Source organism: Vulpes vulpes, chromosome 13 (genome assembly GCF_048418805.1).
Source record: "Vulpes vulpes isolate BD-2025 chromosome 13, VulVul3, whole genome shotgun sequence".
Classification (NCBI taxonomy): Eukaryota; Metazoa; Chordata; class Mammalia; order Carnivora; family Canidae; genus Vulpes; species Vulpes vulpes.
The window spans coordinates 83,844,432-83,864,777 of NC_132792.1; the positions used below are offsets into that span (position 1 = coordinate 83,844,432).

Consider the following 20,346-nt stretch of genomic DNA (forward strand, 5'->3'; position numbering starts at 1 on the left):
CAGGTGTGCCACGAATTTCCCTGGCATGGCTGCTGTATTTTCATTTTCAAAGTCTCTGTCAGGGAAAGTGAGGAGATAAAGGACCACAGAAGAAGAGGTACAAGAGAGATGGACAGGTTGCCAAATACAGAAGGTGAAGATAAGTAGGGAAGCTTTGGGAGACTGAACACTCCATGGGGAGCAGATAGAAGAAAGTAAGTTGAAGTTTGGAGGAAAGAGAGCAGGAGTGCACCGTGTGGGTGGAGCCTGAAGCTCAAAGTGAGAAGGGCCAGAGGTCCACAGCACCCTTGAGGAGGAAAAGGTGCTATCTCCATGTGCAAGGCAAAGAACCCAGCGGGGGATGACAGGGAGCTGGAGAGGTGGTGAACATTCAGTCAAAGGTAATCAGCACCAGTGAGAAAAAGGCAAAGGATGGAAAAATAGGGAAGAGGGACAGGTGTTTAAGAAGTATGCCATCTTTTCCAGAAAGCATGTCGTTGTTTAATTCGGCTAACATTTTACCATTCCTATCCTTCCTTTATGGGCAAGTGTGGGCCCATTGTGTAGAATTGAGAGTAGGGTACCACCTGGCCCACAGCTACAGACGGGGACTGGCAAGCCTTCCTGTTTCCGTAGGCACCCTTCTTTAATATAGTGGTAGGTGTGCTATGCTAATGGTCTTGATTTGGAAATAAACACTGGAACCCACGGCTGTGAGTCCTGAGCGGATTTAGACAACCTCTGTGCCTAGGTGGGTTTAGCAACTTATGAGCCCCGTCATGTCACTTGCTCGGGTTTTCAGCCCTGCGTGTGTGCTTTTGCCCTTAAGAGACTGCTGTTCGCAGGCTCTGCAGCCCAGACGTGACCACCGTGACCACCGTAAGGGAGTAAGGCAGGTGGATGTGGGGTGGGGTGGTTAGAGTTCTGGCGTGCCTTCACGGTTTCACTGGGGAGTGCTGGGGAGGCGTCTGGAGCCCCGGCGGATGCCAAGAGCGGGGTGTATGCCGTGCCTCTCTCCCGACAGCGAGCCCACGCAGTGCACCATGCTGTACTCGCGCCAGGGGACCACGGAAACCATAGCGGAGGTGGAGGCCGAGCAGGACGACGAGGCGGTGGCTGCAGACGTAGACCAGGGCGGGGAGGCCACGGGGAACGTGGGGCCAGAGGAGGCCTCGGAGGGCTCGGAGGCCTCAGAAGTCGGCCTGACACCGGACGCCGAGCTGCCGCAGTACCCCACAGAGGACGGGGACGTGGAGGCCCCGCCGTCCTACAGCAAGGCCGTCAGCTTTGAGCGCCTGTCCTTCGGTTCACGGGATGACTCTGCAGGCCAGAGCCACATGGCTGTGAGCCCCGACGACAGCCGCTCGGACAGGCTCGAGTCCAGCATCTTACCGCCCCTGACCCACGAGCTGACAGCCAGCGAGCTGCTGCTGAACAAGTAAGTCCTGCGGGGCTTCTGTGCCCCTGTGGCCGTAGGTAGAGGAACTCCCATGGAGAACCGTCCACCTAGATGGCTAAGTGCTTCCATTGGGAGTGCTAGAACTATCAAGAGCCGTCCATAATAGATACTTGTGCACAGGCTTCTTTCTGTAATAGGCTGTTAGGTTGACTCCACCAGGAATCTGAGGACATGGGAAGTGGGGAGGGACAGGAGGGATCATGCAAGGTGGAAATCAGTAATTTGGAGAAATTAAGATGAATTTATCACTGCATTGTTTATTTTACAGGATGTTCCATGATGATGAGCTTGAAGAGTCAGAGAAATTCTACGTTGGCCAGCCCCGGTTCTTGCTGTTATTCTATGCCATGTACAACACTCTGGTGGCCCGCTCAGAAATGGTGTGCTATTTTGTGATCATACTAAACCACATGGTCTCTGCCTCCATGATCACTCTTGTGCTTCCCATTCTGATATTCCTCTGGGCCATGCTATCTGTCCCCAGGCCCAGTAGACGATTCTGGATGATGGCCATTGTCTACACAGAGGTAAGCTTGGGGTGGAACCTTCCTGGAAATTGCTGCTGGCATTTAATCTAGGCAGGCCTGCCCTGTCTCCAGGACAGCTTTACATAGGACATTCAGTTAGGATGGATGCTCTTAGATAGGCACATAATTATTACGAACAGCTGCTGAATGCTAGCAATTGTGTGTGTCTTTTCACATTACACACCTCACACAAGATATGTGCTAACATCATTCCATTTAACAGAGAAGGAAACAGCTTTGGTGAGATTAAATAATTGACCAGAGTTACCTAACTGGCAAATGGTGGGGTCTAGGCTTTTGAAATCTGGTCATCTGTCCTATGATATTAACCACTGAGATAATGTGTTATACAGAACTAAGTGTAATGCCTTGGTGCTAGTGGATATTCAGTGAATGGATGCCAAATTAAACAATACAGTAAGCATTTTGAATATAGTTTGATACAACAGTCGTATTTTCCATTTTTAAGCCTAAATGCCAGTTTCCACACACCAGAACACAAAGTCATATGAGCACTTCTCTAAAAATCTGAATGAAACAAGGGTAAATTAGCTTGTTTTCATCACATGTGAGGGGACAGGAGACACTCTTCCCAGTTGTCTAAACTTGCTTTTCTGTTTTCCTTATTAAATATATAGAAGATCACAAATTCCCGTGACAACAATAAATTTGGGAATAAAACGGGAGACTCTATAGACTTTGTGCCTTGGGTTATTGTAGTTATTTGTGTTCTGGGGTCTGTGAAGAAAGCTGATTTTCTTACCTGACTCATAAGGAAAAGTTTTCACTAACAATGGTACTGTAATTGCTTCTTAAAGGATAGAATTCATGATGGATGTACATTTAGATTTTAGAGATTTTATACGTTAATAGGTAAATCAGTAAAATAAAACAGTTTTTGTCAAATCATCTCAAAAGTATTGGTTTAAGGTATCATGTATCTCATTTTCATAATAATTCTTTAAATTCATTTAAATGCTTATAAAAATTAAAAAATATATATAAAGCCAAATACGTATCTATTGTTTTAAGTAGCCTGTCCATCACAATCTTGCTAAAACAATAATTTTTAAGTATTACTTCCATTACATCACTTTGTGATCCATAAATGACTCCCTATTTGGGGAGTGGGTCTGTTCTAATAACTCCTTGTGAAGGAGTTTCCAACCTAGAAGTAAAATAAGAGCAGGTGCTAACAATTTAGAAAAGGGAACAAGGTCTGCTTATATGTCACTTTGATCATAAAGTAAAATCTTCCTAATTAAGTTAAACTGGGTTCTCGATTTTCTCTGTGACACTGAGGAGTGAGGAAGTGGAAAATTAAGTTGATTTTAATTCACTGTACAACTTAGACTATGTGCCAAAACCCTAGAATTGTTCTAGGCATAAGAAGAGGACAATAAGTCTTTTTTTTTTAAGTTGTTTTTCTGTTTCTCAATGCCTCACAGACCAATGTGGCAAACATCATTGTAAGCAAATAACTGCTCTATAACAGGACACAAGACTGCCTTAGAGTATGTAAGAAAGATGGATACTGTGCCTCATGCAGCCTGAGTGCAGTGGAGACAGGCATAGCAACTTCTCAGTGAAGAACATCTTAGACCTGAGTCTTAGAGATGATTGTAAGGTCACCAAAGGATAGAAAGCAAAGGGAGCTGCAAGTCATTGGGAATAACCTATGCAAAGAAACAAAGACATAAGACACTGTGTCATGTGCCAAGAATGACAGGTGGCTTCCAGTGGCTGTGAGTGGATAGCACATTAGCAGGCTCTTGGGAATGTCAACAGGGTTTATGCTCAGGACTTTCTCCTCTTGACATGGAAGCATTTGAACAGAGGCAGGTCTCAGTCATGTTTGTCTTTAGCAAGATTTTACACAAAATGAAAGATGACACCAGCTAGGAAACTGTTTTAAAGTGTCTTGGTGAGAGTTCATAGACTGTGAACTGACCCAACGGCGATAATATTGAAGATGAGTGGGTAAATGAGACAATTTAGTAAGTGACTAAAACAGTTTGGGGTGTGAGTGAGAAGGGGAAAGGCAAAGATGAGCTTCAGGTTTCTGCTCTGGCATCCAGTATGTGGTGGTGCTGCTCATCATGATAAGGAACACAGGAGTGTTCTTTACAGAAGCTGACTGTAAGAAGGAAAGAGACAGGAGAAGAGATAAAATGAGACTCTAGGACAAAAGAGGACTTTTAAAAATATTTTTATTGATGAATTGCATATGTTTCAATTAATCTCTGGTGACACAAATTTTAGAGGGATGCTTAAATAAAGAGCATCAGTTCTCTCACATGTCTTTGCCACAAAATTCCTCTCTATAACATTTATACCCTGAACTAGTCACCACAACTGGAAAGTCTTTGTTTTACTACTTTTATTTCTTCTTGAGGAGAAATTCCAGGGAACAATAAAATGGTGGGAAGAGAGAGGTCAGAAGAAAGTGAAAATAGGCATCAAAAATGACTAAAATTCTCAGAAAGATTATAAATTAAAGCAATGTGTAAAATATAAACTTATTTTTGTTCAAGTTTTTCCCCATTACCATATTTTAGTAACTGAATTATTATATCAGTATAGATTATCCAAGTCCTCAAAAATAGAGAAAATCATTTAAGTAGGTGTCATGAGTAACCTGACGGGCCCTCATGTATATCTGCAATCAGAGGCACTAGTGAAAGTAAAATATTACTCTTGGTCTAAAGTTAATGTGAGAATCATAATGTTATTATTCTACATAGTTGTATTCATAATTATCACCCAAACTATGAAATGATCATTTTTTTAAATTTTTTTATCACTGTTTTTCATATATAACCATTCTTAAAAGGAGTTTTTTTTTTTTTTTTTTTTTTAATTTCCACCATCCATGTGTAGGTGGCAATTGTGGTCAAGTATTTTTTCCAATTTGGGTTTTTTCCCTGGAACAAGAATGTGGAATTGAACAAAGATAAGCCTTACCACCCACCCAATATCATAGGAGTGGAAAAGAAAGAAGGTTATGTCCTTTATGATCTCATTCAGCTCCTGGCTCTTTTCTTCCATCGATCAATTTTAAAGGTATGGTACATTAACACCTAATGAGCACATGTTTATAATTGCAGCCACCTGTGATATTCCTAGAGAAGCTGAACATTAGGATTGGTGATGAGGCCAGGAGGCCAATGACTGAATCTACTTGTATGTTCTTTTTCTTTTTTTAACAGTTCTGTTCATTTAGTGGATGTTTTCTCTAACACTATGTGCTCAGTAATGGAACTTATAACATCTGTGAGAAAATTCCCTAATATTTCTACCTCTATTATGAACATATCATGCTTAATCCATATTTGTGGTAATTTCTTGGATGGTGTACACTAAATTCTGCTCCTTGTTTAAGCCAGAATACCAGAGAGTTACAATTTGGGGTGGATCATATTGCCTCTCATCTCAGTTCCAACTTCTGCCTATTTTCTTTTAGAAGAATTGCTTTTGTTGGATATTTCTTGTCATGAACCTATTAGCTTTAGTGAGAGACCATACATTAAATGGCTAAGTGAAGCCCAGGGCTGGGCTTCTTGTAAGCTTACTGTTGAGAAAGCCGTTCATTACATCACTCTGAGAAGACCTATCTACAGGATGGCCTATCTCAGGTTCAGTAACTATTGTCATTACCTCTGAAAACCAATATGGGTTTTTGTTCTTGTACACTGTGAACTAAAGGCTAATCTTGCAAATATGCTACTCATCTCTAAAAACTGGAAATTGCTGTATAATATACATTTCATGTATCAATGTGCCAATTGAGACTTCCATCTCTTATTTTAAAATGACCTCCTTTTATAAAATATTTTATATTCATTGTATCAAGTGGTATCTTTATTAAAGTTCCTCTTTAGAACAAGCTGACATAATACACACACACAAACACATACATATGTAACAGTGTGTTCAACTCTGTCCTATTCATTGTGCTATTTCAAACTGGGCTTCCTCTGCATATAGCTTGGTCAGGATCTTCATCACCTTACAAAATGTGCAAGTCCCTAACCCTCCACTCAGGGATCACCTTACCTGGGTCTCAGGGGTGTAGTGGGTTGGCAAAGGTATGCTTTCCAAGGAAACCAGTTGGCCAAAATCGAATTTGCCTGAATTTTCCAATTCTTCTGATAAATTACCTGAATTCATACAATTTACTAACTCTTGTTATGAATATATTAACAAATGTATTAACAGCATTTTCTTAGTTCTAGAAATTGAAGTTTAAATTTCTGCATTTAAGACATGGTGGTATTCTGTTGTATATCAATTATACCTCAATTATTTTTTTAAAAATACATGATTATATAAATTTGGTCACTTTAGAACTCTCTGGCAACTTGTTATACCCTTTTGTGCATCACTTAAAAAATTGCAGGGGTGCCTAGATGGCTCCGTTGGTTAAGTGTCCAACTCTTGGTTTCAGCTTTGGTTATGATCTCAGGGTTGTGAGATCGAGCCCTGCATCAGGCTCTGCACTGGGCATGGATCTTGCTTAAGATTCTCTCTCTCCTCCACTGCCCCTCTCCTACTGCTCACTCTTTAAAAAAAAATGTAAAGCATATAGTAAACAAAATTTTGGTGTTTCATATTGATATACTTTCAGTGATTTCTTCTTAGAAAATTTTGTATGTATGATGAATGTATTTGAGGTACTACTGTGCTGGAATTTTGGCTAATGATATTAAATAGTTTTTGGAATGACAGATATTTCATAAGAAGACAAAACTACCCTACAGCTGTGGAAACCTCTTAAACAATGCTACTATGGAAACCAAACAACTCAAACTATGGAAATTTCAGAAGTGCTTAAAACTATCTTATTTGGTATGAATTGCTAGAAATGTTTATAAATAATTGGAAGAATTCACTAACAAATATGCTACCATGGAAAATAGTAAAGGAATCTAAGTATCTTCAAATGTTGGCAAAAGAGGGAAAAACGTTTAAAATGATTTAAAAGAAAAAGTGATTTAAAAGAAATAGATGAAATAGATACAAATTTAAAAATCCCATTATGAAAATCTAGAAAGTTTGTTATGTTTATAAGAATAGCATCCACTGAATATCTTTTAGAAATAATATATCTATTTATATTTATGAATAATCTGTAAATTAGGTGACTTTGTCTTTTAGTGAATTGATCATTCTCCAAGTTGTTTTTCGACAAACTGAATTTTAGTAAATTGGCCTGGGGCTCTTATTCTCTATAGCTCATGTCAGAGGGAGGACTGGGTGAGGTCCTGGGGAATAAATACATAGCCTAGCAGTCTAGGAACTCAGGAGGCAGTAGGCTCACTGGGGACCTTCGAGCAGTAGCAGCAAGGTCATTGTAAGGGGCATTTGCTCTCTAGGTAGCATCTCGCACCAGCAGGGTCCTTGGTTTTTCTCAGCCTCCTCGGCTAGCCGTCTTCCTCTCTGTCTTACCAGCTCCTTTTGCCCATTTCTCTAAAGCAAAATCCAAACTCTGCAGAGTGCATCACAATCTCTGTCTCATATGTGGACCCAGATTTTTCGAGTAAAGCATTTGCAGCTCTGTTCCTGACTCAGCCATGAGTGATCTGAGGGTTCACATCTTACTGTGTAGGTTGAGGGAGGGACAGCATCAGTATTTAAGTATAGACACTTGGTAAGCATGGGGTGCTGGGGCTACATTCACCCGTTGATATTTAAAATGCTACTTGTAAGCACAGAGAAATATGTTCTAGAAAGTACTTTCACTCAATAACAAATCAAGTGATTATAATTTCACTTTTACTCCATCTGCCAAACTTCATCTACTTCCATGTCAATTAATTAACCAAACTCAAATGAACTGCACTCACCTATACCCACTCTAATGGGACCATCATAAACATCTAGATAATAAGCTTTTCTAGAATCCATCGGTTTTCTAACATTTTCTCTGCTCTACTGCAGTATGAATGACAAAAAATTATAGTATATTTAAAGTGTACATCATGGTGATGTGATTTACATAGATACCATGAAAGGATTCCCTCGATAGAGTTCGTTAGTACCCATCACCTTCCATAGGTATCTGTGTTCTTTTCCTTTTTATTTTCTTTTTTCGGTGAGAACATTTAAATTCTAACTCTTAGCAAATGTCAGTTATATAATACAGTGTCACCAACTCTAGTCACCATATTTCACTTTTGGCTTTCTAATCATGGGGGATGTGATGCCAGAGAGCAGAATAGTGGCTCTGTCACCAGAAACGACCACCTGAATTGTCTGTTCTGCTTTCTCAGTGCCATGGTTTGTGGGATGAAGATGACATCGCTGACAGTGGCACAGACAAAGAAGAGTCAGATGATGAGCTCTCCCTCAGTCGTGGCAGGAGGGCCTCCTCCGATTCTCTGAAATCCATCAACCTGGCCGCGTCCGCAGAGTCAGTGCACGTGTCCTTCCCTGAGCAGTCCACCGCCATCCGGAGGAAGCGATCGGGAAGCAGCTCCCAGATATCCCCCAGATCCAGCTTTTCTTCCAATAGGTCCAAAAGAGGTATCTGTTGCATGATATCCTCAATCTGGAATAACTCCTGAGTTTTCTGGTTGTTCTGATGCCACGGGGTCTGGGTCTTGGCCAGAGGTGTTTATTTTGTGCTGTCAAAGAGAGAGATGTGATATGAGAAGAAAGTATTTTGAAATCAGACAGACCTGGGTTGAGATCCTGACTCAGCAGTGTGAGCTGGGGCAGTCACCTCATTCTTCAAAATGTCCAATTCCTTCCCAGGGCAAGGATTTCAGGTGATTGTGAAAAATGGCTAGCATATTGCCTATGTGGGCACAAGCTAGTTTTTAAGTCATATCCAGAGATTCTGCTGGGGGTAACCAGAATGCTATAAATCACTATTTTTTAAGATTTAATCAAGGGAATTTTTAGTAAAACCATTTATTTATACCCTAACCTGGTTGTTCATTTCATACTAACTAGTAAGTATCATCAGCAGATGAATAGCTCCACAGTTGTCATTCTTGCAGAAATTGGGCTTTTGTATTTATAGTGATCCTGCCTGAAGCTTTCCAAACACCTGTGTATTCATCCTTGGGATGCATTTTTCAGGCACACATCAGCAGTCATCCAATATTCATTTTACAGTTAGAGAAATCTGGACATGAAAAAGGCAGGGGCCATGGACCCAATCTGGAAGCCCCACAACCTGAGGCCCCAGTGGCACTATAAAAACTGTTCTTATAGTCTCTTTCTTCCTCTTTCATAACAACCCTAGAAAGAACCAATGTTGGGTGTAGAAGCCCCAGATGCATTTTACTGTGGAGGCAGAGATGAAACTGCAGATTCCAGGGACCCCTGGGTGACTCAGCGGTTGAGTGTCTACCTTTGGCTCAGGTTGTGATCCCAGGGTCCTGGATTCAAGTCCCACATCGGGCTCCCTATGGGGAGCCTGCTTCTCCCTCTGCCAATGTCTCTGCCTTTCTCTGTGTCTCTCATGAATAAACAAATAAAACCTCTTAAAAAAAATAAAGAAAGAAGGAAAGAAACTGCACATCCCAAATCCTCAGTCACTGTCCTTACAGGCACCTGTGTATACTCACCATTTCAAGCCATCCCACTGCCATGGGGATTCCAAGGGGCCTCTGCAGTATTTATGTCAACAAACTGTAACTCAGGACATCTTGGTTTCTTTTTATTTCTAGGCAGCACAAGCACCCGAAACAGCAGCCAAAAAGGAAGCAGTGTTTTAAGCATCAAGCAGAAAAGTAAAAGGGAACTTTATATGGAAAAGCTTCAAGAACATTTAATCAAAGCAAAAGCATTTACCATAAAGAAGTGAGTGCATGAAGACACTTGAGTGGTGTGTTTTATTTTAGGACCAGGTAGCTGGTATCAGTTGTTTCATATAAACCAGGGGCAAAGAGCAGATACTTCTCATATAGCAAACATCATCTGCTTAAGGTACAAGAAAATGACCCATTATCATATTGTTCCATATCATTGACATATAAAATTAGGTTTAGTTCAGGTATATAACATAATGATTCGATACATGCATATGTTGAGGAATGATCACCACAATAGTCTAGTTAACATTCGTCACCACATATAGTTACAAAATTGTTTTCTTATAATGAGAATAAGATTAATGTACAGTATAGGATTAACTGCAGTTACCATGCTGTGCATTACATCCCTGGGATAACTTGTTTTATAACTGGAAGTTTGTACACTTTGACCCTCCTCACCCATTCTGCCCAACCTCTCATTTCTGGGACTTTAGACAGCTCTGCTATGCTTCAAGCAAGAGAAGAGGCCTGTGGTCTCATGGGCAAAAAGGGCCACAGTGCCTTCCTTGGCAATGAATTTGTCTACACTCTGTTAGAGCAGGAGCTACCCTACTGGACTCTGCTGAGTCTGACAAGAGAGGTGTGACCTACTTGGAAAGAGGGATGCAGAGGAATGGAATGATGGCAGCATCTGATCATTCCTCCCATCTTGCCCCTCCTGAAGCAAGTGCTGGGGGTCTCTGTTTTGCAGGACTCTGCAAATATATGTGCCCATCAGACAGTTCTTCTACGACCTCATCCACCCAGACTACAGTGCTGTGACCGACGTGTATGTGCTCATGTTCCTGGCCGACACTGTTGACTTTGTCATCATCGTCTTTGGCTTCTGGGCCTTTGGGGTAGGTTGGGGGCAGAGGCCACTGCACATCCAATGAGTAAGAGTGATGTTATCTTGTGAAGTGCCACTCGTGCCTGAACCTATTGTTTCCTTCCCAGAAACACTCAGCAGCAGCAGACATCACTTCTTCCCTGTCAGAGGACCAGGTTCCTGGGCCTTTTTTGGTGATGGTCCTCATTCAGTTTGGAACCATGGTGGTGGACCGAGCACTATACCTCAGGAAGACTGTATTGGGAAAGGTCATTTTTCAGGTCATTCTCGTGTTTGGAATTCACTTCTGGATGTTCTTCATCTTGCCTGGTGTGACTGAGAGGTAAGTTGGAGGCTGGAGACATGTGCCCACTTTAATGCAAATATGCTCCAGAAGATTACTGTCCCATATGCATGACCACAGCAGAATCACCAGGTACAGATGGAAGCATGGGAGAAGGGCACCATGGGTTAAAAAAGTTAGGGGATCCCTGGGTGGTTCAGCAGTTCAGTGCCTGCCTTTGGCCCAGGGCATGATCCTGGAGTCTCAGGATCGAGTCCCACATCAGGCTCCCTGCATGGAGCCTGCTTCTCCCTCTGCCTGTGTCTCTGCCTCCTTCTCTCTCTCTTTCTCTCTCTCTCTCTTCCTCTCTCTCTATATATATATATATATATATATATAGATACTTATAGATATAGATATAGATTATATATATAAAGATTATATTTATTCAGTATATTTTTCAATATATTATTTATTATATTTATATTATATTATATTTATTATTTCAATTATTCAATATTATATATATTTCTATATATATTCAATATATATATTGAATACATAAATATAATCTTAAAAAATAAAAATAAAAAAGTTAAAGATCTTTATCAATAGTAAATTTGGTGTGATCCAAAATGTGAGTCGGTTCCTCAAAAACATTTTCATTGCATATCCATGTGTATTTGTAGAAGTAGGTTTTTCAGAATGAAAGGAGTGATAGCCTTAGTGATCTGAGAAAACTATGGTCCTTCCATTGTGATTGTCTCTACAATGAGACAAAGATGAACTGGAGCATGGCCTTACGGGATTATGAAGAGGATGAGAGGATACCAGACTATTTCATATGAAAAACAGATGCAAAAAAATGGAGACCATTTAATAGAAGAAAATATAGAGGGGTGGTGGGCCGCAGATGACAGTAGTGTCTGCCACATAGGCTAGTTTTGTTTAATGTGACAATGTTTGGAAAGTGCCTGGTGGGGGGAGAAGAGAGGACGGAAGCATTCGGCCCCATGACGCCATGATGCTGTTGTTGTTAATATAGCCACTGCTGCTGGTTAAGATGCGCTGGAGATGGGGTGGGAGGTGGGGTGACCTAAAAAGAGCAGCCTAAAGTTCCATGAGGAAAGGGCTGGTGACATCCTTGGACATGGCTGGCTGCTGCCTTTCAGTCTGTCTCCTGCAACTCTAAGCCCTAGCTATATTGACCCTCTTCAGTTCCCCAAGAGCACCGTGTCCTTCCACACCTCAGAGGACCTTGTCCACTGCTCTTCTGTCCTGCCTCCGAACCACTCCTCCTCCTCACTCTTTAGATTTCCTGGGGTGCCTCCACCCAAACACTGCTTGAGGCCAAGTTGGTGCTTAATGCATGAACAAATAAATGGGTCAATGGATAGAAGAGAAATAAGAGAGGACTTCTATAAATGGGGGATTATGTGAGCAAAGGGTCAGCACTCGGGGACATGGAGGCACCCATATAATGTAATAGGAATGATCTTTTAAATGAACATATCATTAGGGATGCCTGGGTGGCTCAGCAGTTGAGCATCTGCCTTCAGCCTAGGGCATGATCCTGGAGTCCCAGGATCGTGTCCCGCATCGGGCTCTCTGCATGGAGCCTGCTTCTCTCTCTCTCTGCCTGTGTCTCTGCCTCTCTCTATATATATATGCCTCTCATGAATAAATAAATAAAATCTTTAAAAAACTAAACATATCATTAAAAGTCTTCATGTTTAACAATAAAATTGATCCTTTTATCATACCTCAAAGGCCATTCCTGGCCAAACTTCATTAATAACATTAATATCAGGCTGGCAAATGCTTTTACAAAGTGTGATTAGAAAGTAATGAAAACTTCTTTCATTTATGTGATTCATAACTTGATTTAAATATCATTTCTAATGAGGATATCCAAACATCTTCTGACAATGCTAGAGCTACCTGTCTGCTCTTGCCTAAATGGTTAGGCTCTGATTTTTTGATTTTAGTGACAATGCAAATATTTTAAAAGGAAAAATGGAATTAGGATAATTTTCCATGAGTCTGAAGTAGAACTAAGTAAAGAAAGGATTGTTACCCAGAAGACTACCAATAGCCCAGTAAGTCTTTCACACCATACTGTGTATGGGGAGAATAAAGATAGCTTGGCTGATAGAAAATAATTCAGATTAAGGCAAACTTTTTGTAAAAATACTAGAATTTGCTCATGAAAACATTGTAGATCTCATTCATTAGTCTTTAGAATAAATGTGATTTTTCTCTATAAATATTTCTATATATATCAACTCAGAAATAAATCACATTTAACACCCATGGTAGTGAGTGTTGAGATCTGGGACTGAGCCTCGCATCGGGCTCCCTCCTCAGCAGGCATCTGCTTCTGCCTCTGCCCCTACTCTCTGCTAATGCTTGCTCTCATTATCGCTCTCTCTCAAATAAATAAATTAAATCTTTTAAAGAAAAAACAAAAAAAAATAAAAAATGATAAAAACTTAAAAATATATTGAATAGTTCCATCATCCAAAAACTTTCCTGTGCCCTTTATAGGATCCTTCTCCCTCACCTCTAGCTCCTGGCACATCCATTTTCTGTTCCTACTATTTTGCCTTTCCCAGAATGTCGTATAAATGGAATCACACATTCTGTGGCTTTTGAGGCTGGCTCTTTTCACTTGGCATTATGTATTTAATATTAATCTATGTTGTTGCATGTGTCACTACTTAAATATTTTTTGTTAGTTGGTAGTATCCTATTGTATAAATGTACCAAAGAGTGTTTAAGCATAGAAAAGTTGAAGGACATTTGGGTTGTTTCTACTTCTTTGGCAATTACAAATAAAGCTGCTGGGATCCCTGGGTGGCACAGCGGTTTGGCGCCTGCCTTTGGCCCAGGGTGTGATCCTGGAGACCCAGGATCGAATCCCATGTCGGGCTCCCGGTGCATGGAGCCTGCTTCTCCCTCTGCCTGTGTCTCTGCCTCTCTCTCTCTGTGTGACTATCATAAATAAATTAAAAAAAATTAAAAAGAAAAAAAAACAAATAAAGCTGCTATAAATATTTTTTTTAATGGACTCAGAGATCATTTTTATCTCATTGGATCTCACTTTTAAGCCCCACCTAAATGGCCGTTCCTAATGCAATGAATAACCCTATCTTTATTTTTGGATGTTTAATTCAAGATGTTAGAATTGTTGAACCTTGAGTCTTCATTACCAGCATGTCAGTGACAGCATAATTTCATGACATTTCAAGCCATGCTGCCATTACTTGTTGACATCCCAAATTCATTTTTTCTCTTTCAGATATTGTTCCTGAAAACTTAAATTCCTTATTGTGCAAAATAAAACACTCATTAATCATCATATTGTCTAAATCCTTTTCAAAACAGGAAAAGAATAAGGGGAGGAACAGATTAGGAGTTTTAAACTTTACAGAGAAAAATTATGGCTACTGGTTATAATACTGAGCATCAGGACACTCCAGTATTTTGAATAATTAACCTGATAAATGGCTTTTTCTGTGTATATGCATATGATTTAGTCCACAAACGTTCAGTGGTTGATATAGTCTACAAAGAACTGTGTGGCAGATACTGTGGGGGACGGAGACATGAGTAAGGTCTGACTCCATCCTCAAGTAATAAAACATGGAGAGACGACCAAAGAAAAAGGTCTTCCATTATAGGACAACCTTAATGTCCCTAATTAGATTTCACAGGATGAAGTAATCAGATTAACTATTAACAGATTAGCAGATTAACTATTTCTTATTCCAAGTTGATTCACTTTAAGGTTGTAGGAAGGGAAATGTTTGTTTGTTTGTTTTTACGTTTTTATTTAAATTCCAGTTAGTTAACAAAGAGTGTAATATTAATTTCAGGTATACAATTTAGTGATTCAACACTTAACATTCAACAATTGTCATCAAACAATGAGTAGTTCCTTTAATTAGGGCTAGAAAAACAACAGTTTTATGTCTTTGATTATAATTTTGATAGATGTCGAATTTTTCTTTGTGCAGTTTTTGTATAAATTATCTGTAAAATCCAAAGGCATTTCCGTGAAGAGCTAAAAGACTGCTCATTCCTACTACTACTGTACCAATGGAGACAGCCCCTAGAAAGGGGTAGGAGGAATAGTTGCTATGGATTCTCTGTAAAATGTCTGATATAGTTATAAATAACTTGTCAAGTGCTAAGTGATGGTCAAGTATATTTAATTTATTAGGACCTGAAATACTGAAGCTGGTTTCTCTACAGCAGAGGCACTAATAAGCAATATTTTTGAGATTTCTGGTTATTGAGATCTACATAGATCCTTATGCCCCTGAGACACAAAGGCCCATGTGTTCCTGGCTGGTTCTTAGATCTGGCCAACTAAATAGCTATTTTCAGTTAAAAACAAACAAACAAAAAAACCACAACTTCTTCTAATATCAAAAATAAATATTAAGAGACAATTCTGAAACATAAAGAGTAACACACTTCATGTATAAGAAACTAAGTATTGTTCTTAATTTTAAATCCAGGGAAAATGATACCTAGGTCTTGCTGAGTCAAAAGTCTTATTTTTTATTTCCTTTTAAAAATGTGTTGACCATGTTTAAGATTCTCACAGAATTCTGCATTTATACAAAGTTAAAAATGGTCCTGTGGCTCACCATCCTTTGAAAATGTGTTCCAGATTTTTTTCTGGCGTGAAATATAGTTCCACCAAGTTTTCCCTCAAACTTATGCTAGCATTTATGAACTGTATAGCACTATGGGTCTCTTCATTAATTATTCACCAGGAGAAAGGACTACCATCTCTATTACTGAAGACATCATTAAGGAAAGAATGTTAGATTATAGAATCATATATTTTTCAAAGGCAGGGAAAATCTTCAAATAAAGACATGAATGTCTTGAGCATGATATCTTGAGGAACAAACTCTATAGCTTGTTAACACAACTGGAACCAAAATCTGGGTTGTGAAACTGTTAATCCATGACCTATCTTTATAGATGTATAGAAAAAAAAATCAAGGGAAGCAGGGAACTCACTTCTCAAAACTCTTCTACATCTTCCAAATTATGTATCATTTAAAGTAAACAAAAAAAAATGCTTTTTTTATGAGCTTTAATTTGAATCATGTTAGCAGCATTTTCCACGTTGGGAGAAAATGATAATTCGTAGATTTGCTTTAAAATAAATTAGTTTAATTATAGACTAAGTAACTGAATAATGCACTAACACGTTGAAGACACCATTTATAAATTTGTTTTTAATTATTAGATTTTCCTAACCTACTTTGTTTGCCTTTAAGGTGATCTATGTAGAGGATTCTTACAACTGACTGAATTGACTCTAAGTGGCAGAGGGACACTTAAGCTTTTTTTTTTTTTTTTTTTTTAATCCTAAACTGATGTCATTTTGTGCCAGAAGAATATTCCAATATTTTACTTTTCTGTTTTTTTACATTTTAGGAAGTTCAGCCAGAACCTGGTTGCTCAGCTTTGGTACTTTGTGAAATGTGTTTACTTCGGGTTGTCTGCCTACCAAATCCGTTGTGGCTACCCAACACGAGTTCTAGGAAATTTCCTCACCAAGAGCTACAATTATGTCAACCTCTTCTTGTTTCAAGGGTAAGGAAAGACTCTGTATTGTCACAGTCACAGAGGAATGACTGGCAATAGAAAGGCATTTTGGTTCCTTGGGAAGAAACAGGAAGGTGCAGAACATTGATGTAGCAATATAGATCGTCATGGAACTCTTAGGATGTCTGGAAAAAGATGGATATGCCTCTTTAAATATCTTTGTATGTGTAGAAAGTAGTTAGTTGCCACATACCTTGCCAGTATATTGTTCTAGAATCATTATCTAGAATCATCATTCTCTATTGTCCTATCCTGCATAGTTACTATGGTAATATTTCAGAATGAAAAATAGGGATACATGATCCTTAGGTATTAATATATTTCTGGGCTCAGTGGAACAGAAATTTGGAACCTGGGCTATTTCAAAATACTTTTAGGATTTTGTGTTTACAATGATTTCCTCCATTGGAGAGGGCCATTTATTCCACCTAACATCAACCTACTAATAATGTTAGCTACTCAAATGAAATATATTAGCTTTTCTGTGTGAGAATTTCTTTGGTAGTGTCTCTTCTCTGTTCCCCTGGAAATTATACCACAGCATAAAAGGCCAGGCTGCTCACAGCACTGCTGGCTCCTTGGTTGTACTAGATTTAGGGATGGGTAACTTACTCACAGAAGAGGTGTTGAGCATGCTCAGTGAGTCATTTAGTATTGTTCTATGTATGGCCTGATATTTCTTCCAGGGGTGGAACTAGTGTTCACTTGGCAGAGCTGAGTGGCCTAGGGGAGAATTTCTGAGTGATAACCCAAGCTGCTCTGAAGGCCCTGAGGTGCACCCAGGTTTTCCAGCCTGAGAGAAGCTCTGTGTTAGTCAAAAAAGAAGGAATAGTCCCCAGACCCAAGAGGAGCCCAGGCCAACCCATTCCTTAATACAAGAAGCTAAGCCAGAATTTTATTAAACTTAGGCATCCATTTACTGAGTCTATAAGGTATGGGCTCTGCTATGTCTTGCTCCTTCTGACATCTCTCATTTGCCCTCATCTTTCACATACCAGGTATATAGCTTTTCCTAGTTCATTCAACAGCAAAACCCCAATATTCGATAATCCTCTAGCCAACAGATTCTCATAAGCAAATGCTTAAAATAGTAAAATTATGGTTGTTGGGGTTTTTTTTTTTTTTTTGGTTTTTGCTTTTTGTTTTTGTTTGTTTGTGGGTTTTTTTTTTCAGAAGATAGCATTTTAAGGTATAGAAAATCCTAAAGTCTCAACCTGAAAACTGTTGGAAGTAATCAATGAATTCAGTGTAAAGTTGCAGGTTGTAAAATCAATATGAAGAAATCAGTGGTGTTTCCATAGGCTAAAAGCAAAACATCATGGAAACAAATAAAATCATCTCATTCATGGCAGCATGAAAAACAATGAACTACTTAGACATAACTTTAACCAAAGAAAGATTTGGACAATGAAAACTACAAAGCTTTGATAAGAGAAAGTGGAGAGGACATCTTCAAACTTACTTAAAAAGGAAATCCTAATTTATGACCACCAGCAAAAAGGAAAAAAAAAATGGATGGGATCCCTCGGTGGCGCAGCGGTTTGGCGCCTGCCTTTGGCCCAGGGTGCGATCCTGGAGACCCAGGATCGAATCCCACGTCGGGCTCCCGGTGCATGGAGCCTGCTTCTCCCTCCGCCTGTGTCTCTGCCTCTCTCTCTCTCTCTCTGTGACTATCATAAATAATAAAAAAAAAAAAGGAAAAAAAATGGAAAAAGGAATTGGCAATACTAATTTATACATTGATTCATGATAGGAAGAGATTGTAACTCCAAGTTGCATTTTCCCATAAGAGTCTCCTGAGAATGTTCCCTGAGTCACAAGGACTGAAACAATAAGAAACTAAATGAGCTCCTGGGGTTGGGAGAGTGAAGAGGGTCACCTCACAATCTTGTCTAACAAGATGCGGTTTCTGGCAGGTTCCGCCTCGTTCCCTTTCTGACTGAGTTGAGGGCTGTGATGGACTGGGTGTGGACAGACACAACCTTGAGCCTCTCCAGCTGGATCTGTGTGGAGGACATCTATGCTCACATATTCATCCTGAAGTGTTGGCGTGAGTCCGAAAAAGTAAGAAAAAAAAAAAGAAGAAGAAGGAAAGAAAAGATATAATCTTTTGGTTTCCCTTCTATCCAAGCTGGTTATGAGATTAATGTGAAACTGTAAGTTTTGTGCCCAAATAAATGGAGGCAGGGGGCAAAAAACTGGGAGGTTCTATGAATGTTCCATTGGTTTCCACCCGTGGACTTGGGGATTTTGGACTCACTACTGCCTCAGTCAGCAACAGCATCCAGATGTGTTCCTGTTTTGGCAAAGTATACTGTAGTTATTTTTAAAAGAAGAAATGATATATTGCTTTGTGACCCAATAATTCTTAAATGGTTCATTTGGGAACAGAAGAGAATGTGGGGTGGTGGAGAATGTGGGGTCAGGTGGCTTGAACTCAGGATCACCCTCTGACTCACCCTTTGATGAGCAATGGGACGATATAACTTCTTTGTGTAAAGGAAATTGAAGTACAAATATTTGCTTATCCTGTTAGATTGAATATTAAGATTGAAATATGGATAGAATTACTGTTATTTGTTGGATTTTTCCAAAGTTTAACATCTGTGTTTATGGGGTTTGTGAAGGTGATAGGGCTGGTAGGAAACTTAAAACCATAGAGCTTGTCTTGATTTTTAAGGAGTAAAAAGCTGTTAAAATGCCAAAACATGAGAGCTGTTCTACCAGAGGGACTTTGAAGGTACCAATCTTGGTGACAAAGGGTCTGGAAATCATAACAAATGAAAAGAGTAAGAAGAACCAATAATTGTTCTGTCTGAAGTAGAAAAATATGGAAGGAGGCAAAAACAATAGCCATTTGTAACTATTTGAAATACTGGGAAATAGAGGAAATGTCTGAATTAATTTTTAAGACTCAAGATAGCAGAATTAAGACAATTGGGCAAAAGTTCTGGTAAGTTTCAATGACATATGAAGAACTTTCTTGCAATTGAGGCTACCCCATCATAGCTTGGCTGCCTCAAGAAGTGTCCATGTACACACAGTGACATGTACTCACATCCTTGAACATTTGTGCCAGGAAGTGTGGGTCCACCTCCAGCTCTGGGAGCTATTCATTCAACAGTCACCATATCAGTTATCTATTGCTGTGATCAAACTACCTGAAACTTAGTGAGATAGAGAGATAGATAGATGATAGATAGATAGATAGATAGATAGATAGATAGATAGATAGATGATAGATAGATAGAGCCGGGAGGGAAAGAGAGTGAAGGAAAGAGAGAATCCAACTCAGGCGCCATTCTCAGCACAGAGGCCAATGCAGCGTTTGATCTCACAACTCTGAGATCATGACCTGAGCTGAAACCAAGAGTCAGATTCTTAACCAACTGGACCACCCAGGCTCCCCAAACTTAGTGGTTTAAAAATAACATTTTCTTTGCTCCCAGTTCTGTGGGTGGGCAATTTGGACTAAACTTTACTGGACAGCCTTGCCCAGGGTCATCCTGTGGCTGCCACTTCAGAGGGACCAAGCACAGGTAAGAGAAAGGCCAGAGAGAGAGTCAATTCAAAAGAGAGGCAAGTTGAGAGGATCTGAACGGAGAGGATCTGAACCTCTCTGGGTGTTAAGGAAAAGAATAGTAGGAAAAGGAAAAGCAAAAGTCCTTACCAGCAGAGCCAAAGGTAGAAGGTCAGGGTGGGGGCCTGGAAAGCATAGAATCAGGGGCCTGGGTGAACAAGTTAGCTGTGAGAAAGAGGACACTGGAGAATGATGGGCAGTGAACACGCACACCACATAGACTGGCTTCTCCATGAAATAAATGAGGTTG

At 39.8% G+C, this 20,346-nt stretch overlaps 1 protein-coding gene across 3 annotated transcripts in view; it reads left to right on the forward strand.

The window, feature by feature from the left end:
* PIEZO2 (piezo type mechanosensitive ion channel component 2) overlaps window positions 1-20,346 on the forward strand; it is a 441,773-nt gene that overhangs the window by 409,491 nt on the left and 11,936 nt on the right. For all 3 annotated transcript variants that reach the window (XM_072734883.1, XM_072734882.1, XM_026005962.2), the window contains 9 exons: window positions 1,004-1,417; window positions 1,707-1,965; window positions 4,846-5,028; window positions 8,238-8,490; window positions 9,645-9,777; window positions 10,483-10,630; window positions 10,728-10,942; window positions 16,346-16,504; window positions 18,433-18,580. In XM_072734883.1, the coding sequence (XP_072590984.1) occupies window positions 1,004-1,417; window positions 1,707-1,965; window positions 4,846-5,028; window positions 8,238-8,490; window positions 9,645-9,777; window positions 10,483-10,630; window positions 10,728-10,942; window positions 16,346-16,504; window positions 18,433-18,580 (1,912 nt within the window). The remainder of the gene's footprint in view (window positions 1-1,003; window positions 1,418-1,706; window positions 1,966-4,845; window positions 5,029-8,237; window positions 8,491-9,644; window positions 9,778-10,482; window positions 10,631-10,727; window positions 10,943-16,345; window positions 16,505-18,432; window positions 18,581-20,346) is intronic.